The following is a 20,565-nucleotide window of genomic DNA, read 5'->3' as shown; positions in this document are numbered from 1 at the left end:
CTGCTGCATACACCAAAAGCGATAGACGTTCCACTCCCCATGCTACCATCGCCCGTGTTTGTGAGACTAAGGCTGGACCGGTCTGATCATTGAAACACTATGTCCATATTTCGCTAGTCTGGCTGAGAGGACAGCAACGTCCTTGACACCCTCCTATACCCACGGGATGCTATGACTCGTGCTAATGATGAGACGCCCTTATGACACCAATTTTGAGAAATCTTCTTCCAGACCAGGCCTATCGAGTTTTTAGCAGCTCACGGGGCTATTTACCCAGCCTCTGTATCCTATTCCGCGTTTCAAACTTCCCCGTTCTTCCTTTCTTGACCCTGCCCGACACTCTCATCGAACCCATCTGAATCCACTGCTGTTATTGGATCCGAATTGGGATATTTGGGGCTTTGGAAATTCCAGAATAATACTGAATTGCGATCAGATCTAGCCAAGTTATTTCCACCATTTCCAAAGAGTCCTGATCAATTGGAAATCCTCTTCATGTAAAGTACAAAAGTGCGGGTTTGGATATTGTGCTTGTGCCGCTGTCCTTCTCTTCTGCTTTCCTTTTCTTCTCGATGTCCTGACTCGCTCTTGTCTTTGTCATAGCTTGCCAGCAAACTGTTTAACACCAGACGCCGAGCCAGGACATCATTTCGTTCTCAAATTGTTGTGCACTATTGTCTCACGCGTAATGTACATCATTGAATACCGTTAACATTAATAGCTAATGAGATGTCTGTTTTCTTGTTGGAGGCAAACATGTTGCGATTTTGCGCAGCGGATCACCTAGTTTTTAGGCCTTGACCTCGACCATAAGTCACAATAAATGGTTAAGGCATAAGAAACGCCTGCCTCTGACATTCGCTTGGTGTCGAGATTGAATGGCAACCTGGCATAGTGAGGGAAGGGAGGAGTCTTTGGTTATGTGACGTACACATTTTCTTTCAAGGTATGCAGTGTGCGGGACTTGATATTGTCGGGAGGGATGAAGTGACAAAATTGTGAATGAGTACAGAAGAACTTTTCTACCGATGACAGTATATGATCAAGCCCATTCAGTAATCAGAGGTAAAGCCACATGCTTTTTCCCGTCATGCAGTAAGATGATCGAGTAACACTGTGCAAACCTGGCGATTTCTATGGTTGCGGAGGCCGCATTCCATATCTGCGGCGCCGGTGGCGTCCCGACCCGACTTCACCTCCGCTCTGTGCCCAGTGAGTGGGAAACCTGATCCGACACTGTCTTGGAAGCAGTTCATGCTCCCTCGCTTCTATTCTCACCTGTCTCTCCATTGTATCAAAACCTTCCTGCAGATTGTGCTTGATTGAAAATGCGGCGGTTTTCTCATTTTTACGCAACTCTGTCGCGACAGGCAGTTTCGACCCTGGCTGCTCGACATAATGCCGCTATTGCGCGTTCTCTTAAAACCTCCTCCATGAAAGCCGCTGTTGCCCACCCTATTACTACCCATGGGCCTCCCCCAAACGCGCCATCACCTGCACCTTTCTTCGATGCATGCTCTGAACGGCGATCGGAAAGTTCACTCGAAAAGGAGGCGAATGCGCGTCCAGAAAAGCCCTCTTCAGGACTCAAGAAGCGCTTCTGGAAGGATGTTAGTGTTCGGAAAAAGTCAGGTAAATCTCGAACAGCTACTGTGGCGAATATACGTTTAGGGCTTGGATTGACTCGATTGCCAACGTGCTCCGGATTCTAATAATAGAAGGCAATTACGAAGTCTTGCTGGACACCCGCCCCATAAGAACGCCGTCCAAAGATGCCTTGTCCATACCCTCGACGAAACCTTACCTAGCGCATGCGATTGCTTTGGAGTGGGATGTGATGACTACCGCCCAGCAAGCTCTGAAAAATCATCTTATTCCGCTGACATCTCTTACGGCGCGTGCGGCGGATATTGCTCGAGAGGATGAGGAAGGCATATCGTCCGCAAGGGATCAGATTGTGAAGACCGCGATGCGTTATCTGGACACCGACACACTACTATGCTGGGTGCCCGAGCCTGCTGACTGTCTTAGAGAAACCAACGAAAATGGTGAAAAACTCGAAAGTCTTCGAGAGGCGCAGATGAGGGTCGCCAATGATACTATTGCCTTCCTGGGTACCAAGGTCTGGCCCGGAGTTGATATTCGACCAATTCTAGATGCCGACAGCATTCTGCCCGTATCCCAGCCGCAAGTCACCAAGGATATCATTCGACAGTGGGTCATGAATCTGCATGCTTTTGATCTGGCTGCGCTTGAGAGAGGTATACTCGCAGCGAAGAGTCTTCTGATCGCTGTTCGACTGGTCGCTGAGTGGAGCGAGAACTTCCGTGGCTTACAACGACCTGGACAGAAAAGATTTGGGATTGAAGATGCAGCAGAAGCGTCCAGTATGGAAGTTAAGTGGCAGACGGATATGTGGGGCGAGGTGGAAGATACCCATGATGTCGACAAGGAAGACCTTCGTCGACAGCTAGGTAGTGTTATCGTTGTAGTGAGTGGAGAGACTAGGTGAAGCTCGGGCTATACAGCCATCATTTAAGACTGTTGGTTTATGTATGTATTTTACTCCATGTATAATAGATTTTACCTTTTCCTTCAACCGTGCGCCCGTTTGCCGAAGCGCGCGAAGCGATGAGCAGTTATACTCAATTGTCGGGAGATTCTCCAAGAAGTGACGTGACGCGCGCCGCTCCCCAGATCCGACCCCTCCATCCCTCTTTTGCCGACCCCAAACCAACCTCCTTTTCCTTCCTTACCTCGGCTCCTTTTCCTTTCCTCATCCCACCTCGCAGCTGAGGGTTCCCAGCGATTCCCGCTGCATTTGGCGCTGTACTTGACACCGTACTTGACATCCTGTGTCTAGAGGAACCGGCGTGGGAACTGATTGTGGCCGCGGCGAGCAGAAGAGAGAGATGACGGATAAGGGTGAAGGGTGAGTGTATCTTGAGATTGATTTCTGAATCGTTCGGGGCCAAACCTCATTCCCTCAACACTTGTTGGCCGGCTTACTCGCCTATGTGGCCAGGGGCCCGGAGTCCCCATCGGAAAGACCGCCGTAATTTGGGCGTGCTGACACTGGATGTCCTTTAGGCATAAACGTCCCCGCAGTTCTTTGGCGCTGGCAATCTTGCACCGAGACAAGTCGCGCGAGGGTCGTGAGGGCAGTGCCAGTCGCGATCGCGCCCAGTCACCTCCTCCTTCCACATCCTCTCCGGTCGGCAGCAGCACGTCCTCCTTCCCTGGTATACCAGCCGCGCGAAGCTCCAGCCGCCGTAAATCACATCAAGAGACGAACTTGTTGCCTTCGATGGCTGGCGAACCTCCGCGAGAATCGATGAGCTCCCTCCGAGACGACGACAATATCGAGAAGCTTCCCTCTTTGCCCCATGCCGAAGGCAGTAGCATGTCTCTGGACCAGTCGGTGAGAACTTTCCGCCTTTTCGAGATCCTTCGGAGCGGCGACACCGTCGCTATCTCTAAAGCCATAAAAGAGACGAAGGAGCCTCAAGGGGCGACCAATCTGTCAGGTACGACGGTTCTCCATTTGGCTATTCAGTGCGCGGAGCCGCAAGTCGTGGAGTATATACTATCGACGGGCGAAGAGTTGGATGTGAATGCTCAGGACCGAGATGGCAATACTCCCCTTCATCTGGCCGCTCAATTAGGACGTGGTCCTGTAGTTCGTGATCTGCTGAGTCGGCCTTCGCTGAATGACTCAGTTGTCAACTACGGTGGTCAAACGGCTCTTGACGTTGCCAGGACTCCCGAGATATTCCAGCAACTTCAGCTAGCGCGGTCACTCTTCATTGACCATAAAACCCAGGAGATCCAAACATTGGTCTCCCAAGGTGAATATGCGAAACTTGAGAAGGTTTTGGAAGAGCCTCGGGTTGAGGGTGTGATGGATGTCGATAGCCTGAATCTAGTCACTGATCCTGCTACTATTCAATCTGGGGGAACGTTGCTACACGAAGGAGCAAGGAGAAGAGATACGAAGCTGATACAGATTCTTTTGATGCATGGTGCCGACCCATTCCGCCGCGACAAAAAGGGAAAGCTCCCACAAGACGTCACCAAAGATGAAAAGACGCGTGCGATCGTCAAAAAGTCCCCGGCCGCTGTCATGGCTCAACGGGGTATACAGGAGAAAGCCATTTTAGGAACTAGCGCAACGGCCCCGAGCGTCTCTGGCCGGGTGGGCGTAGCCGAAGCTCCCTTCGCTGGCAAAGAAGCTCGTGAGATGAGAGGATATCTGAAGAAATGGACAAATTACACCAGTGGTTATAAGCTACGGTGGTTTGTATTGGAGGATGGGGTCTTGAGTTACTATAAACATCAAGGTGAATTTAGCCAAACACACTCGTTTCCAATCATGTGAAATCGGCTAACCTGATGCCTACTCCTTGGTATTGGCAGATGATGCGGGCTCAGCTTGCCGGGGTGCTATCAATATGAAAATTGCCAGGCTTAACATGGATTCGCAGGACAAGACTCGTTTTGAAATTCACGGCAAGTCATCGGTCAAGTACCATCTCAAGGCGAATCATGTCGTCGAGGCTAAGCGCTGGTTCTGGACGCTCAACAATGCCATACAATGGGCAAAGGACGAAGCAAAAGAAGAAGAGAAGCGCCAGACAAGGCATGCCGAAGTGCTACGCCAAGCGAAGATCGAACAGACTGAGGGTCGGTCGCCTGAGAGCATGTCAGACTCGCCGGGCTTCAATACCTACAACAAATCGAGTGGGAGAACCCTGGCTCCATCATCCAATGCCGTACCAAGCAGTAGTGGCACACGGCTTAGCACGTATGCATCGCGTACAACGCTAGAAAGTGCTCCTGAAGACGATGAAGGCTCATTGTACGGCTCGTTGGATCATACTGCACCATCAAACGCTGTCCGCCGTCTCGCTAGTCATGCAACTACTGCGCCCGACATTGACGGAGATGATGATATTGATGACGATGATGGGGATTATGCATCCAGCCACGATATACCACCAACTGATAAAGATGCCCTGAATATCACCGCACAGTCGACCAAACTCCAGCTTGATATCCTTGCCAACATTGCGGCTTCAATGCAGGTGGAACAATCGAGAAGCCCGAGTACAACCCTGTCAGATCCGGCCGTCGAGCAAGCTCTGGTAGCTTACGGAGCAGCCGTGAGTAGCTTACAAGGCTTGGTGCAAAATCTCTTGAGAATTTCCAGGGACCGCGATGCTTATTGGCAATATAGGCTCAACCGTGAGGCCTATTTACGTAAGATGTGGGAAGAGAGTATGGCTAAGATAGCGCTTGAACATGAAGAACTGCAGTCGCGAATGGGTGAGTCGGAGGAGAAACGACGGCGCACCAAACGGGCGCTCAGGGAAGCATTAGAGTCAGCTACTACTGGCCATATTGATGGCAGGGCTCCTTCTCATGCACAAACCATCAAAGATGACTCCGATGTTGCAAAAGTCGAGGCTCATGCATCCGATGTGGTTGACAAGTGCTCACGGCTAACGGAGAAAGAGCCAGGGCAGTCGCTCAATCGCAAACAGTCAACTCTCTCTCAGATCAACAACCTTTGTGACTCAGGGTCCGACGATGACGACGACGACGAGTTCTTTGATGCAATTGATTCAGGGGAGATTGAGGTGGAGAAATTGTCATCTGTACCTTCAGATGATGACGGGAGGGAGTCTCCAGATGAGGGTAGCGAGCTTCGAGCCATCAAGCGGAAGGAAATTATCCCCTCATTCACAGGGTACGATGAGTCCGTCAGGGAACGGCTGAAAATGGACTATGACAACAGGCCGAAAATCTCGCTTTGGGTAAGTAACAGCTCAACAACCCACTGCATAAGGAACCTGACATTTGTGAACGCTCACAATAATTGTAGGGTATTCTAAAGTCTATGATTGGTAAGGACATGACGAAGATGACCCTTCCAGTCTCTTTCAACGAGCCAACGTCGTTGCTTCAGCGAGTGGCTGAAGACCTGGAATATGCGGACCTCCTGGACATTGCCGCTGATAGACCCGACTCCATGGAGCGGTTGTTATACGTCGCTGCGTATGCTGCAAGCGAATATGCATCGACCATTGGCCGTGTGGCAAAGCCTTTCAACCCCCTCCTTGGTGAAACATTCGAATATGTTCGGCCTGACAAAGGTTATCGGTTCTTTATTGAGCAGGTCAGCCACCACCCACCGATAGGCGCTGCCTGGGCTGAGTCAACCAAATGGGATTACTATGTGAGTACTTATTCTTAGAATTTTCTAATGTAGTGACTGCCGTCAATTTGCTGACTGATCCATAAAAATAAGGGCGAGTCTGCTCTCAAATCGAAGTTCTACGGGAAATCTTTCGACATCAATCTCTTAGGGACATGGTTCCTTCGATTGCGGCCGGCATCCGGAGGAGAGGAATTATACACTTGGAAGAAAGTCACGTCATCTGTTATCGGCATCATTACTGGTAACCCAACGGTCGACAACTACGGGTTAATGGAGATCAAAAATTGGACAACCGGCGAGATCTGCTACCTGGATTTTAAACCCAGGGGATGGAAGGCATCCTCTGCATATCAGGTGTCCGGGAAAGTAGTAGATCGAGATGGAACCCCGAGATGGAGTATTGGCGGTCGGTGGAATGACAAAATATATGCGCGTCATACTCCCGGGTTTGAGGCGCCGGTGTCTGGCCAGGATCCCGAATCAAACAAGACGCTTTTGGTCTGGCAGTGTCATGCGCGCCCAAGCGGAATTCCGTTCAACCTGACTCCGTTCGTTATCACCCTCAACGCTCTGCCGAATGGTCTCAAGGAGCACCTTCCTCCTACGGACACACGGCTTCGACCTGACCAGCGTGCGATGGAAGAAGGTGAATATGATTTGGCGGCCAGTGAGAAGCATCGGGTAGAAGAAAAGCAACGAGCCAAGCGCAGAGAGCGCGAGACCAACGGGGAGGAGTACCAGCCCAAGTGGTTCACGCGAGCCCAGTGCCCAATCACCGGAGAGGAGTACTGGGCACACAACGGTAATTATTGGAAGTGCCGAGAATCCCACGATTGGAGTGGCTGTGAGGATATTTTCTGAGGGTGAGTAATGCGTGTGTTTGATGCGTGGTCATTCCCACTGTAACTATGATTTCACACTGGAAGGATACATGCCTCAATGGCTGAATGATTGAAGATGCTATGCATCTTGACTGTAGCATAAAACTTATTCAACACCACTTTGCTGGGCCGCGGATGTCACGTGTGAATGCTTGGCAACCGTTCAGTAAGCTCCGTCCTGCAACTGCTTCTCGCGTCACTGCCGGAGAGTCTCGACACTCAACCACTTCTTATATTTCATTCTTCTTTCCTTTTCTTCCTGGCTCATGTTAGCTCTGTACCAACCAGCAATGACTGGTGAGTACACCTGTGGTCGCTGCCTACATGCACTCCGCCAACGGGCTGTGGTACGCCTGCCACACTATGCACTGCCTACTAGAGGATATGGGCTGTTCAAACCTGCCTTGGTGCGGAGTTTGAGTAGTTGTAGCAAAGGCCTCCTTTTCTCGGATAGCCCGCCTCAAACAGCCTCGAAGCAAACAGCATTCACTCCCCCGACTGCGTCCCGAAGTCTCGGATCGGTCGTGCACAAGGCTTCGTCTTCCACCTCAAACACTTTTCCAGATTCGCGCGTCTTGTTGAAACCGAACAACCTCTTCCATTCGTTCTCTCAGTCACCAGCAGCGGCCATTCGACAGCGTGCGGCTTTCATCAAACAAAACGCCTTCTGCCCACATCCAAGCCACCAGCAGACCCGACTGCCTGTCTCCCCTCACGACCCAGAGACGCGCAAGAGCCCACAGAGCTCGAATCTGCCGCCGGCACACTCTCACTTTGAATGTCCAGACTGCGGCGTGCCGATCTATTGCTCGGAGGGACATTGGATGGATGACTTTGAAGCACACTTGGAGGTCTGCGAGACCATCCGACAGATCAATGAGGACGATCATGACTTGCATTCTGGGCGGGTTTTCCCGGAGTTCACCTACCCAGGCCTTCAAGATGATAATTTCGTCATCAACATGACGAACTGGGACACTTTTCTTTATACACGAGAGTTTGAGGCGATCAACGATGACCGGAGCATGCGGCAAGTGACCCGGATGCTAACCTATCCGCTTACACTTGCGAGTGTTTTGCATGAACTGAGTCCCTACAATGTCCGAAAGGGGGGGAGGCTTACAGTGGAGGGGCTTAAAAGTGTTAGTGGTAAGTCATCACGGCGATTTCTTCATCTCGTCTCTTTCCCTCACATGCTCTATGAGATGTTTGCCTAACTGGGAGTCGCAGCGTTGCGATACACTTTACACCCTCAAAAGACAGGAGAGGGTGTCGATATTCGAGGATTACGCCTGAAGGCACCCCCGGTCCGCATTTTCATCCTAGGGGCCCGGGCTGAGTCTTCCTTGCCGCGAGAGGTTTGGTTGCAGCTCAGCTACATCTTCCCACGCTCTCTCATTCATCTCATTTTCATCGGACCGGAGAGTATGACGAACCGCGACGCCGAGTTCCCGCTGCCTGAGCGGACACCTGGCAACCCATTCGGGGGTGTCGTCGAAGACCGACTTGGAGGTCAATTCAAAATCACGACCTACGTTGACTACTTCCACACAATGTACAAAGCCAACTACTTCCAACCTTTCGATCCATACTTAGACTGCATCATGCTGTTTCATCCCGGACTCGGACACCCGGCAAGCTCTCACGAGTGGGAAGAAACCCTCCCGCAACTACTGGAGACCAAGGTGCCGATCATCAGCACAGGCTACACGCAGTGGGATATGGAACGGGATATCAAGTGGGTGCATGAGAAATGCGCCGGCGAATTCGATATTCTGCTTGAGCCCGGTGAGAATATTTTCCGCAGCTTACGCTGGGATCTCAATGACTTGGACCCTCATGATGTTTCGTGTGGCAACTGGGGTGTCTGGGCTTTCAGAGGAAAAAGGTACGCAGTGCATTCACTTCCCTTCTGTCTTTCTGTGCTAACTAAATCTTGAAGATACGAGGCAACATTCCGCAACTAGAAGCTGTTCTCCCCGTGCCTGATGCACTTGTTCGCAACAACATTACTGCAACTGTACACTATGTTAATGCTGTCTATGCCTTCGTGCATATTTCCATGAAAGCTCGACGAGCCTAATCTTAGCTTTCATTATATCTGCGTTGTCAACAGTACATATATTCTTTCCCGTCGTGGCAACTTACTTGATGCAACCTGGACCGCATCACTGAAACCGCAAGAAGAAGTGAAAAGCTAGGCAAAAAGCTGGTCAAGGCTAAGCTCTTGCTCGGGAATATTACAGTAAATTTTCTGCCAACACTGGGCTGATACATCAAACCTCGAATATTGAATTGCTTGTTGCTTTCCATCACAAGTATGAGCTCTACAATAGCGCGGTGGAAATCAGAACTGGTAGACAGAACAGCCGCACGGCCTCCTGTCATCGCCACCGTAGCTAGTACCCCCTGTCAGAGGGAATGAGAGGCCATTTATGTTCAAGCAGAGGACGAGACACTGAGCTCGGACATCCAAGGAAGACAGTTGCGCCAAACGAGCTCAAAGCATGATCAGACCAACGGCAGCCAGAACACCAGCGGCAAGGCCGCTCGATAATTTGGTGGATGGGACCGCAGCGCTGGTCTCAGTCGCCTCGGCTGCGCCGGCGGAAGTAGAGGATCCGGATTCAGATTTTGTGTCGGCGGAAGCACCTTGAGTGGGAAGGGTGGTGGTCTTGGTGATATAGGACCTAGTGAAGGAAGGGCTGGCGGCCACAGAAGAGCTAGCACGCACGGAGCTGGCGATAGCAGAGCTGGCGAAGTGACGGCTAAAAGTTGGCGTGTGGCTAGAGAGATTCGACAAACTTGCGGAGTGAACCTCCGAGCTGGCGGTAGTGGCAGTCGCGTCGATGTTGCTGCTGCTTAAAATAAGTGGGGACGAAGTAGTCGAGGTGGAAGCCAGCGTGGGCGTCGTAGAGGAAAATTCGGGATAGGCAGCGCTCGTTGTGATGGCAGCGGCGGCAGGTATGGCCTGCACCGCTGCGGTAGCAAATGGTGCGTAGGCCGCGCAGGCAATCAGCAGAGCGTTCGAGATATACATATTCGATCGAGGTGTGTTTCTCTCTTGCGCTCAATTTATCCTGAGGACTGGAAGTGACCGGGGAATGAGACCAGCTGAGTCAAGCCAACAGTTTCCCAATGGCGTGAAGTCTGGAACAGTAGAATATCTTGACGAGCCAATGCAGTGTGCTTTGAAGGTACTCTGGAATGTATATCCGTATAGTTTGTGCAATAGTATCACAATTCAAGCGGAAGAAATAGAGACACGGCGAAAAGAATGGATGGAGCTGCAAACGAGGGACTGCTCTTGTGTACGGAGACAAAGTGAAGGAATTCTAAAATCAATCAACGCAGGGAATGAATGACAGCACTGCTGTAACTATCGCGATCCATAAAAGCTGCAGAAGAAAACAAACAAGAAAGAAGAAGCAGGGCAGGAGTGTCAGAATAAGAAGGAAAAGGGGGGGGGGGGAAGAAGATGGGATGGCTGACGTGCCCACTCACTGCTTGGCTTTCTTTGATCAAATGCCGTCTGGGTCCAGATTTGTTCAGTCATATTGTAAGAGTCCACGCAATAGTATGCATATTTCTAGGGCTGGGGGCAGACAGGAAGGATCCTAGACAACTAATTAGGCCCCAGCATCGATCAATTCAGGATTTCGACCCCAAGTTGTATCCACATTACAACAACTGCCATCTACGATGCCGTCCACGCTACCGTAAGTATGTAGTAGAGGTTTCAAAGCCCGGCATTATCAGATGGGGGAAGGAAATAGCAGCGAGCAGTGGTCGACTAGCAAGAAACATGTAGGTCTGGGAAGGCTGAAGGGCTTCATTTTCCTGTGTTGAGAAGATTGGTGTCTGTAGACCCTCAACCTGAGACAATGACGGCCGAGAGTGATGAAACATTGGTTGGAGAATAGCGAATGAGATTGATCAAGTGAAGTTTGCCATGGGCCTTAATTTGGTCGGGCCGCAGTGGAGTCGGTCAAGCCCTGCAGCAAGCACTCGAGCGGTGAAGTCTAGGCTCGAAGACTGGATCAAGTGACAAAAAAAGAAAAGGGGGGGGGGGGGGGGAATAATAAAAAAAAAAAAGTTTGTACGTACCCAGAAAAGTACTTAGTAGTTGCAAACAAGAGAAGGGGTATTCTACGAAGTAGATCTATAACAAGAAACTGGATAAACAGAAGCAAAACCCCTCATCACAAAGCCCACACCTGGCCCACCACCAACGCAACGATGGTCCAGTACCCGATGGCAAGGCTCACTTGGCTTGTTGGTCCAGCTGCGGCGGCGGATGAGGCAGAGGAATCGGCGACGGTGGTCCCATTGGGTAAGGTACCATTGATATAGATCGAGTCTGTGCCATTCACATTGGCAACCCGCGTGATGCTTGTGTTCGTTGGTTGGCTACCGTTAAACAGCGACTCATAGTAGGTGGAATTGGAGTTGTCATCACAGCCACATTCCAGGTACTGTTGGCATAGACAGACCACGGGCATGGACTCATTGCCGTGCGAGGACTGATTCACATAATAGTAATGATGGGGGTATGGATAGGCGTATACGTTGTATGCCCAGAACCCGAAGAACGCCAGACCACTCGCAGGCAACAGATAGGGCGTGATGCCCGTTCGCGATCGAGAACCCGAAGTATAGGGAGCGGTCGCGCCGCCAGCATAATATTTGCCGCCCCCGTAGGCTGGTTGTCTCCCTGAACCGCTGCGAGTTGAGCCTCCAACGTTGGTTGAGGAACTGACAGAACAGAAAACAGAGTCACTCAGCTTTGTCTGCGCACGGAAAGGGTCTTCACATCATTAAACACTCACCCAGATCTCGAACCACTTCCACTACCTCCACTGCTTCCACTGCTGCTCCCTCCGCTACTACCGGTGCGGCCACCACTGCCTCCCCCACTACTGCTGCCCCCTGCACGACCTCCCCCTCCTCCCCCACCGCGACGCTTTGCAAGTTCTGAGGTATAGCCAGACTGATCTCTTGACCCAGGAGCGGAGGACGGGAGAGCCAGTGATATGGTGGCTGAGGCTTGGAGAAGAATCACCAGGGTAGTCAACCAGATAAATTTCATGATTATGAAAATGCGATACCAAGTTCTGTGTTCTGCAAGGTGATCAAGATGTTGTTCGGGGGGAATCTAATGAGAAACCTGAAAAGAGAATGCTGTAGAGAGTAAGATCCTCGATGACGAAGAGATTACAGATGTTGAATGTCTCACTTGGCATTTTCGGCACAGGAAAGTCTAATGGAAGGACGGAAGTTGAGCCTGACTTCCCTTGTCTCCAACCCAAAGAGCTTTGTTCTCTTTATGTTGATGACCTCGAAGAGTTCTTTGTTAGATTTGAGGGTTGCTGTTCCTGATTCTATTATACTGAGCAGGATTAAGAAAAAGGAAGAGCGAGAAAAACACACACACACAAAAAGGCATAGACAAAGAAATTGAGGTGTCAATTTGCAAATGAGGTCATCCACAATGATGGCGGACTTGTGTACCGCACGCAACTTTGAAAACCAATAAGGATGGATGGAATGGTCTATGTCTATGTCTATGCCGTGGCATCCGATCCGAATACATAATTATACCTACCTACGCATAAGGTAGTGTCACATAGATAGTGGTTTGAAAGTCACCATTTAGTACTACTATGCACCAAGTAGTGTATATGTATTGAGAAAATTTCAACTTTCTCTCCTCCCCATTCAGACCCATCAATTCACTCTTGTTGGTGCGGTCGCACCAGCGGTCTGTACTTCGGCTCCCACATTTGAATCCGAACCCATTCATCCAATTCCTGATCGTCCGTAGGAATTCCCGTCTCCTCAGCGTGCCCTTCCTCCACTGCGGTCTTGATTATCGCCTTGGCAATATCGATGCTAATCTCTCGCACATCCTGAACGTCGGGGAGAAGTGGCTCCTTGGGATCTTGCAGCGCCGGCGACCGCATAGCCAATGCTTTGACTGCTGCGACAAGCATCTTGTCTGACAAAACGCGGGTCCGCGAGAGAACCGCTCCCAGTCCGATGCCGGGGAAGCAAGTAGAATTGTTGCATTCGGCTGCATCGCGTCAATAGTCAAACTCATTAGCTTGGGATATCGTATTCGTCAATTAGTGGGCTGTCTCCTTACCAATCTCGTACTTCCCTCCGTCCCGTTCAACAGGTGGGAATGGACTGCCGGTAGCCATTAAGGCCTTGCCATCTGTCCAACGATTGATGTCCTCGGGACATGCTTCGTGCAGGCGTGTGGGGTTGCTGAGAGGGAACACGATCGGGGTCTCGACGTGCTTGGCCATCTCGCGAATGATCTTTTCCGTGAAAGCTTTAGGCTGGGTAGAAGTCCCAATCAAAACGTGCGGTTGCACCTTTTTCACCACGGCCAGCAAGTCTCGGGACTTTTCTCCAGACCATTCGTCGTCGTCCCGTGCAAATGGCACTTGGGCTGGTGTCAGTTGATCTCCCAAAGACTTGAGAAGAAGCCCGGGCTTATCAAGGCACCTGCATATGGCTCGTGATTCAGTACATTGCGATAATAACACAAGACAGCGTGGTCGGCCGGACAGTGCTTACCATATCTGCTTCCTAGCTTCTTCCTTTGGCTTGCCCGCCTCATTTTCGATCGTGTCAGCGATTTGCGCGGCAATGCCTGTGCCAGCAGACCCGGACCCATAAACCACGATCCGCACATCCTCCATCTTGACCTTGCTGACATGCAATGCAGCCATCAAGGCAGCCAAGGTCACACACCCCGTCCCTTGAATATCATCGTTGAAGCATGGGATCTCGGAGCGGAACTTGTCAAGGATGCGCTTGGCGTTATGGAGGCCGAAGTCCTCACTGAAGAGAAGGTCAGCCTAGCCCAAGTCCTGCAGACGATGGCGACCTACAAATGAATATATGCCTTTGGAAACTTCTTCTTTGCGACTGTCACGAAATTTTCCACAAACCGGTCATACTCTTCTCCCCTGACGCGCGGCTGTCGAAGTCCCAGGTATAGATCGTCCTTGAGCAAGGATTCATTCTGGCGCCGACATAAGTATATTGTTGGGCGATAATGGAATCGACTTACATCGGTCCCGCAGTCTAAGACGACTGGAAGCTGCCGCGAAGGGTGGATTCCCGCACAGATAGTTGTCAATGCCAACTTGGCGACTGAGATCAAAATGGCACCTACACCTTGGTCTCCAATGCCCAGAATCTGAAATAGATGTCAGTTGCGTGTTCTGGCCACCTTTAGCTGCTGTCTATCTACTTACCTCCTCCCCGTCACTGACGACGATATAGTCAATCTCCTCACTGCCTTCAAAATTGGAAAGACACTCCTCGATCTTCTCCTGCTCTTTGATATTCAGGAAGCACCCTTCGGGCTTCCTGAACAGACGCGAATAGTTCTGTATCGCGTCGCCTTCAGTTGGCGTGTATATGATACTAAGCATTTCTTTGAGATGAGTCTCCAATAACTTTTTGAGCATTAGCCAATGATGTTGCTCACGTGGATTGAGATATATCGATACACGAGGATGGGATTGAATTTTTGGGACCCTACCTTGTAGTACAGAACCTCATTCTGCTGCTTCATACTAGCCATGAAGGTGTTCTTCGCGATATCACTTTCCCGGCTGCTGTATTGCTCATAGGCTCGCTGGACCTGCTCCTCTAACGTCTGAACGTTGGGGGGGAGCAGGCCTAGTAGTTTGAATGCCCGACGTTCGTCCTCCGGGAAGGAAGATCCTTTGTTGAACTGACAGGACTCTAGGAGGTCTCTACCCTACCCAGCAGAGTCAGCATCCTCAACTTGCTAGATGCGTAGTGCGCGATGTTATTATAAGCCAAGAGCGTGCAATACCTCATGAGGACACACTAAGGGGCCCTCGGCAGCGCGGGGCAGATGGTTGAACTTGGAATGCTTGTTTGATGCAGACATCTTAAGTGTATGCTGGGAGAATAGACGGCGACACTGTGGTGACAGGGGAAATGACAGTCGTGAGGGTTTTAAGATCGAAGGTCTCCTGGCCATTGAGGGGGACTCAAGAGTTGGAGATCAGCTTAGGAGTAATTACGATTGTGGTTGACCCTGGGTGATAAGGGAAGCTTAATATAGCTGGGCATATGATGCAAGACGCCGAGCCTGACCGTTAGAAACCGGCTAGCCGAGCGCTAATAATACTCAAGCTTGTATGTATGTATGTCTGTACAGAACAGGCCGACATGGCTACATTACATTTGCACACCGGGGTGTTTTTTTTTTTCTCTTTTTGGTGAGGAGTGGAGGGTGCGAAACATTTGCTATCACCATGATGATGATAATGACGTAGTTAATGTCTCTCGGGCGAGAATTGATTCACAGTAAAGTCAACATGACTACAGCCCTATTCCACATTTATTAGTGGATAATCGCCTGTACTAAGAAATGCTTGTCGAGAATCATGGAAGGGATCATCCATGTATGAACCATATTAGGAAGACCCTGCTAGTTGTGTAGAATTAAGCATTTGGACAGGTGCATAGGAAATTACATAGTACTGACTAAGGTACCTTGGTTTAGACGCCAGGTTGATCTTTGAGCCTAATAGTAGCAATCAGGTATCACCCTGCCTCCAAGGGGGCTTGCTTAGTACATAGTACGGGTACTAAAGGTGGTTAACCCCTTTACTTGCCTATTTATTTCCCGTGCTTTCCACATCGGTGGAACCGGGACTGTGATCAAATCTTGGTTCAGAGGGGAAATGATGATTGCTGATGTCAGGATGCTTCCCATACCTTATCTCTAATCGGATAGACGGCCCGGTCGCCTGCTGACTCACCTCTTTAAGCGAGCCCTCCCTTCAAACCAACCAACAACAAAAATAAAGACCCAATCACTCGCCCGAGCATCGCGTCTTCTCGCCTTCATGCCCTCTCCGCCATTCCACCATTCGACCATTGGTGGTGTCATGCGACATGCCATACGTCTATACTACATCAAACCATAATATCTGCTTACTGACTATCTCAAAAAGACTGTTAATGTGCAGTTTGAAGACAAGTTCGGCTCATCGTTGTCGCAACGTGCGGCGCCACAAACCCCCAGCTTCGAAACTGAACGCCTGATGGTGTTCGGTCGCCGATTGAGCAAGGGGAATTCTAACTTGTACTATATCTGCAACTTTGCAATCCAGCTGTCTCGCATCGATCGTTGTATTTCACGCCTCCGGGCTGAAACAGAGCGTTTGAGCATCTCCTACGGACTCTCTTGAAGAACAGTCATCGCATGTCACGTCCTGTGGCTGTGGCCGACTGGAGCTGGATTGCTGGGACTCTTGCTCCCTCATCTGAAATATCAGATGAATTGTTGCTAGAGAAAGACCCCAGGGCCTTCATAGTTCATGTTGCTTGCGTGTTACATTTCCTACGAGAGCATGACTCCTTGCGCACCTACATTACCACACAGCCGTCTTCAGATAGTTATTATCAAGAATTTACATAGCCTTTCTCATATTGCTCCCAAGATATACCTCCTACTCACCTCTGGTTAAGTTGTAATGTACGGTAGAGACGACTGGACTTCGGCTGGTGGTCTGCACTCAGAGCTTACTCTTGCCCGCTTCGGCCTCATCATCAATGACCTTCACCACCACCTTTCCCCAGGTTTCTCTTCCACCCAGCGCCTGCAATGCGCGGGGAACACTCTCTAGGCCCACGAAGGTCTCGTCCTTGAAGGCAGTGCCGCTGAACTTCCTTTGCGCGACGAGGTCGAAGATGCCGGCCCAAACGGACTGAACCGTCTCCTTCTCGAACTGGGCGTACTGGCCCCAGTGCAATCCGACCAAACTGACATTCTTGAGCAGCACCCGGTTCAACGCGACCCTCTCGATCTTGCCCGCCGCGAATCCGATCACCAGCAAGCGCGCGTTCCACGCGACACACTTGAGGCTGGCCTCAATCAGTCCTACAGGGTCATAGACAATGTCGACGCCCACCTTGCCGTTTCCCGTACGGTGTTGCGCGCACAGTTTTTTGACGTGGTCCGGCCAGCTCTTGTCGCGGTAATCGACGACGTGGTCCGCGCCGAACTGTCGCGCGATCTGCCGCTTCCGCTCGGTGCTGGCTGTCGCAATCACCGTCGCCCCCTTGGCTTTGGCGATCTGCACGGCGGCCAGACCAACGCCGCCGGCGGCCGCATGCACCAGCACCCACTCACCAGCCTGGACGTTTGCCCGGTGAACGAGGGCCCCGTAGGATGTCGGGGCCGTGACAAAGAGGCCAGCAGCATCCTCAAAAGTCCAACCGCTAGGGATAGGTAGCAAGGATGGTTCGGGAGCGAGGACGTGAGTGGCGTAGGCACCCTGCGTTGCGCCGAAGACTCGATCGCCAACAGCGAACCGTGGCAGCGTTGTAGGAGAGGTGGGCACGGCCAGCACTGTACCCGCAAACTCTGAACCTCCGACCCAGGGTAGGGGAGGCTGATGTTGGTATTTGCCTTGAATTTGTAGGATGTCGAAGAAGTTGGTACCCGCCGAGTGTATCTCAATCAGGTAGTCTGTCGGAGACGGGGAAGGGGTAGGAAGTGTAACAACTCCGAGTTCCAGAGGTCCCTTGGTTGTTGGCAGTCAGTAAAGTTATACGAGCGCTTGATGAGAGACTGGGCTCATATACCTTCACATATTCGGTGACCTGAATGGCTCTCATGATGGTAGTCGAATGGCTAAATTCTTGATGCGTCACTAGTACTATTTGGGTGACAGAGGTGTGTTCGGTAATAACCAGCAACCGGGACCTGGAAGCAATCTCAATCGCCAAAATAACGCTAATTTGTATGCTATACTCTTCTGTTGGCAAATGGAAACTTGAGTCCAGGCAAGGTGAGTTGCAGACGGGAGAAGGGCGCGGAAGAAGGAGGAGGAAGGTGAGAGACAGCTCAGCTCGGGCTCTCCCCACTATCGCTGGGCTGGATGTGCCGAGGTCCGTCTTCGGATATTGTTCCAGCACAGGCCTGCTCGGCGGCATCTTGCACTATTCCATACCGTACCAGCATCTTGGCGAGAATTTTCGAGGACAAATTGCCGATTGGTTTTACAGGGCAACATTCTAGGGGAAAGAAGATTATATAGAGCTGGAGTTCTCGGAAGTTTGAGCTCGCTAGATTAAGAACTAAGTAGATTGCGTACAGTACATACATACATCACATAATGAAACATTCATAGTGGCGTTTGTCTGGCCGTCGAGGCTGCAGATCTCCCCCCTCCTCCCCCCAAAAAAAAGGTACACCAGCAGGCCTAGTACATATGACCCATTTAATGCGAAATAAGAGACTTCCATCCCAGAGTCCCATTGTCGAGAAACCCCTCGATACGTGCGCCCCCGAACTCCTTTGACCCGTAGTGGATATCATTTGAACCAGTACACCTCACCCCATGCATCGGTACTACCAGCCGATACGCCAGGTATCGGATTCCCTTGTAGACGTGATACCGATTCAACTGCCCAATCCCTCATCTATACCACATAGACAAAGGAGGAAAAGCGAAATGAATACAGAATAAGAAAGCAAGGCAGAAAAACAGGGCAGCAGAACAGAAGAGAGTAACGTAACCATGAAGACACAACGTGCGACTCCAATGCGCGAAGCCGCACGGAATAGGAAAGATCACCAAAAGTCATTCGGAACTCGAATGAGATGAGACCTTGACCACAGCCCAAATATCTTAGAAGTCGATACTGGGTGGTCGATGAACAAGAGTCTCAGTCCCCGGATAGGTATAGATAGGTGCACACATCGCAGAATGCTGCCCGTGAGGGAAGAACGAGGGCGGAGGGGTCATTAAGCCCATGTTATGCTGACTTGTGGTCTTGGAAGGGAGTGATGCCTTTCTATCCAATGCTGTCGACTGCATGCCCTTCTGTTCCAGTCTCGGATGACCGCCAGCGGTATCCTGGACATAAGGAGCAGACATGGTACGCTTCCATAATTGCGCGCCATCGTCGTGTAAGTCAGACAACTGCTGTCTTGAGATATTGGCTGTCGGTGGCGTTTGTGGTGTAAATACCCGCTGTGGCCCGGGAGGAGACATCAGGTGCATAGCAGGGTCGATCGGAGGACTCAACGGTGCTGAGCTATAGAAAGGCATCGGGGGGGATTGGGCGCCAGGCGCCATAGGCATCGAATACCATTGAGGGATTGACCATTGAATTGGAGCAGCTGGGGCCGAGGATGACACGGGTGTTTGCATGCAAGACTCGGTGGTGAAGCCATAAGCATGTTCCTGGAAGGTGGGTGCCAAACTCGCAGTCGGATTGACCATCACATCTTCGAGCAAGGGCGAAGTCGTCGAAGCATGAGAAGGATCCCTGTGCTTGTTAGGCTGGTTCAATGGTGATCGTTGCGCCAGTACAGGGGCCCAGGCGTGATCGAGGGGAACTGTGACCGGCAGCTCTCCTGGTGGTGCAAAAGACCCATTCATGAACCAATCTGATTCGGACACAGAAAGATCCGTTGCAGTCGCATGAGACTTGGGAGAGAAAATGGCAGCTTGATGCTTGGGAGAGCCGCCCTCACGGCCACTGTCATCGCCGGACCCCTCCTGTTGACTATCGTTCGACTTCTTGCGGGTTTGGCGGGAAGGCTTGGTGACCCGCCATTTCTTTAATCTGCTCCGCAACTGGGTTTCACTGAAAATGAATGACGATATTAATGTTATTTCATGGGTATTGTAAAGAACAAAGCTCACCTTGGATTGAAGTCGTCGGAACGGATCTTCTTAATCACCTGCTTTAACGGCCACTCCTCATCCTTGTACAGCTGAGCGATAAGGGCCTTCTTCCTCTCCCACACATCAGATGGAATCGAGTTCTTCATTTCTGCTCTTCTGGCGAGGCACTCTTCTGGAGGTTGATTGGGAAAACTGAGCCAAGTTCAAGAAAAGGCGAAGCTCTTCTCTTGAAACGGGCTATGGGAACAGCCCGATAAGTGGAAGTTTGTGTGAAGCGAGACACACCTGAAGGAAGGTCGAGTAAGTCAAGGAACTTGAGCAGCAGCCAACGAGAGATCGATGAGATGGGATTAGTGAAAAGAAAGTGTCAGGTCTCGGTATAGCGGAGAAAGAACGAATGCCAGGAGCGGATGCAGGAACAGAGTGGATTTGGACAGGGCAGTGGTCTGATAGTTATAAGTACATGAATATAAGACTAACTACCTAGTATTCAGAGGAGGGGGGGGGCAAGTGGGTGGGATGGTTAGGACGGAGGTAACTGATTTGCTAGATAGGCTTAGTGGTTGGAGACAGTCGTACCAGAGCATGGTTTAAGGTACGGAGCAAAGGTCCTAAGATGGAAGAGACCGTGAACCACAGGTGTATCAAAATTCTGAAGTCAGGAAAGGTACTAAAAGTCTAAAAGTAAACGGGGGAGGGGACGAGGTGGAGTCCACGGTGGAGAAAAAGATGCCATGGTGGAGTAGGGAAGGATTGACTG

The 20,565-nt window shown here is 50.8% G+C and overlaps 8 protein-coding genes across 8 annotated transcripts; 3 read left to right on the top strand and 5 right to left on the bottom strand.

Moving 5' to 3' along the window:
* Positions 1-948: 948 nt before the first annotated feature.
* On the top strand, positions 949-2,656 carry BO95DRAFT_471059 (ATP synthase complex assembly protein ATP12; the record flags this gene model as incomplete). The annotated part of the gene is made up of 3 exons (XM_025589563.1): positions 949-953; positions 1,538-1,632; positions 1,719-2,656. 3 exons carry the CDS (start codon positions 949-951, stop codon positions 2,510-2,512), a joined length of 894 nt encoding a protein of 297 aa, XP_025446022.1. The 3' UTR covers positions 2,513-2,656.
* Positions 2,657-2,801: 145 nt separating this feature from the next.
* On the top strand, positions 2,802-7,228 carry BO95DRAFT_439434 (OSBP family protein). Its single transcript, XM_025585734.1, has 4 exons — positions 2,802-4,340; positions 4,417-5,816; positions 5,885-6,238; positions 6,311-7,228. Exons 1-4 carry the CDS (start codon positions 3,080-3,082, stop codon positions 7,079-7,081), a joined length of 3,786 nt encoding a protein of 1,261 aa, XP_025446021.1. The 5' UTR covers positions 2,802-3,079; the 3' UTR covers positions 7,082-7,228.
* A 163-nt stretch (positions 7,229-7,391) lies between these two features.
* BO95DRAFT_460196 (putative mRNA processing protein (Mss51)) lies at positions 7,392-9,068 on the top strand (the record flags this gene model as incomplete). Its single annotated transcript, XM_025588712.1, has 3 exons — positions 7,392-8,250; positions 8,332-8,989; positions 9,044-9,068. The coding sequence occupies 3 exons, from the start codon at positions 7,392-7,394 to the stop codon at positions 9,066-9,068; spliced, it is 1,542 nt and encodes a 513-aa protein (XP_025446020.1).
* Positions 9,069-9,448: 380 nt separating this feature from the next.
* On the bottom strand, positions 9,449-10,141 carry BO95DRAFT_460195 (putative extracellular serine-rich protein; the record flags this gene model as incomplete). The annotated part of the gene is made up of 2 exons (XM_025588711.1): positions 9,449-9,510; positions 9,619-10,141. The coding sequence occupies 2 exons, from the start codon at positions 10,139-10,141 to the stop codon at positions 9,449-9,451; spliced, it is 585 nt and encodes a 194-aa protein (XP_025446019.1).
* Positions 10,142-11,123: 982 nt separating this feature from the next.
* On the bottom strand, positions 11,124-12,582 carry BO95DRAFT_479432 (uncharacterized protein; the record flags this gene model as incomplete). Its single annotated transcript, XM_025590106.1, has 4 exons — positions 11,931-12,582; positions 11,319-11,856; positions 11,209-11,276; positions 11,124-11,136 (listed from the first exon to the last, which is right to left on the bottom strand). The coding sequence occupies exons 1-4, from the start codon at positions 12,188-12,190 to the stop codon at positions 11,124-11,126; spliced, it is 879 nt and encodes a 292-aa protein (XP_025446018.1). The 5' UTR covers positions 12,191-12,582.
* Positions 12,583-12,733: 151 nt separating this feature from the next.
* On the bottom strand, positions 12,734-15,184 carry BO95DRAFT_439430 (NAD-dependent malic enzyme). The gene is made up of 8 exons (XM_025585733.1): positions 14,963-15,184; positions 14,663-14,884; positions 14,373-14,576; positions 14,186-14,314; positions 14,004-14,137; positions 13,687-13,953; positions 13,247-13,614; positions 12,734-13,174 (listed from the first exon to the last, which is right to left on the bottom strand). Exons 1-8 carry the CDS (start codon positions 15,038-15,040, stop codon positions 12,834-12,836), a joined length of 1,743 nt encoding a protein of 580 aa, XP_025446017.1. The 5' UTR covers positions 15,041-15,184; the 3' UTR covers positions 12,734-12,833.
* Positions 15,185-16,378: 1,194 nt separating this feature from the next.
* BO95DRAFT_439429 (NADPH:quinone oxidoreductase family protein) lies at positions 16,379-17,889 on the bottom strand. The gene is made up of 2 exons (XM_025585732.1): positions 17,752-17,889; positions 16,379-17,690 (listed from the first exon to the last, which is right to left on the bottom strand). The coding sequence occupies exons 1-2, from the start codon at positions 17,782-17,784 to the stop codon at positions 16,680-16,682; spliced, it is 1,044 nt and encodes a 347-aa protein (XP_025446016.1). The 5' UTR covers positions 17,785-17,889; the 3' UTR covers positions 16,379-16,679.
* Positions 17,890-18,643: 754 nt separating this feature from the next.
* On the bottom strand, positions 18,644-20,066 carry BO95DRAFT_286771 (uncharacterized protein). The gene is made up of 2 exons (XM_025581689.1): positions 19,824-20,066; positions 18,644-19,764 (listed from the first exon to the last, which is right to left on the bottom strand). Exons 1-2 carry the CDS (start codon positions 19,949-19,951, stop codon positions 18,801-18,803), a joined length of 1,092 nt encoding a protein of 363 aa, XP_025446015.1. The 5' UTR covers positions 19,952-20,066; the 3' UTR covers positions 18,644-18,800.
* Between the last annotated feature and the right edge of the window lie 499 nt (positions 20,067-20,565).

The sequence above is a fragment of the Aspergillus brunneoviolaceus genome (assembly GCF_003184695.1).
Source record: "Aspergillus brunneoviolaceus CBS 621.78 unplaced genomic scaffold BO95scaffold_9, whole genome shotgun sequence".
Classification (NCBI taxonomy): Eukaryota; Fungi; Ascomycota; class Eurotiomycetes; order Eurotiales; family Aspergillaceae; genus Aspergillus; species Aspergillus brunneoviolaceus.
This window is presented reverse-complemented; position numbering and strand designations above follow the sequence as displayed.

What these genes read in the sequence shown, in the direction of transcription:
- BO95DRAFT_439434 (XM_025585734.1), top strand. Translation starts at nt 3,080, where the DNA reads ATGTCCTTTAGGCATAAACGTCCCCGCAGTTCTTTGGCGCTGGCAATC. An exon ending in GAGTTACTATAAACATCAAG is followed by an intron (nt 4,341 to 4,416) that starts GTGAATTTAGCC and finishes TGGTATTGGCAG; the next exon opens with ATGATGCGGGCTCAGCTTGC. An exon ending in GGCCGAAAATCTCGCTTTGG is followed by an intron (nt 5,817 to 5,884) that starts GTAAGTAACAGC and finishes CAATAATTGTAG; the next exon opens with GGTATTCTAAAGTCTATGAT.
- BO95DRAFT_439430 (XM_025585733.1), bottom strand. Translation starts at nt 15,040, where the DNA reads ATGTCTGCATCAAACAAGCATTCCAAGTTCAACCATCTGCCCCGCGCT. An exon ending in ATGAGGTTCTGTACTACAAG is followed by an intron (nt 14,577 to 14,662) that starts GTAGGGTCCCAA and finishes ATGCTCAAAAAG; the next exon opens with TTATTGGAGACTCATCTCAA. An exon ending in GAAGCTAGGAAGCAGATATG is followed by an intron (nt 13,615 to 13,686) that starts GTAAGCACTGTC and finishes AGCCATATGCAG; the next exon opens with GTGCCTTGATAAGCCCGGGC.
- BO95DRAFT_439429 (XM_025585732.1), bottom strand. Translation starts at nt 17,784, where the DNA reads ATGAGAGCCATTCAGGTCACCGAATATGTGAAG. An exon ending in AGGTCACCGAATATGTGAAG is followed by an intron (nt 17,691 to 17,751) that starts GTATATGAGCCC and finishes CCAACAACCAAG; the next exon opens with GGACCTCTGGAACTCGGAGT.
- BO95DRAFT_286771 (XM_025581689.1), bottom strand. Translation starts at nt 19,951, where the DNA reads ATGAAGAACTCGATTCCATCTGATGTGTGGGAGAGGAAGAAGGCCCTT. An exon ending in TCCGACGACTTCAATCCAAG is followed by an intron (nt 19,765 to 19,823) that starts GTGAGCTTTGTT and finishes ATTCATTTTCAG; the next exon opens with TGAAACCCAGTTGCGGAGCA.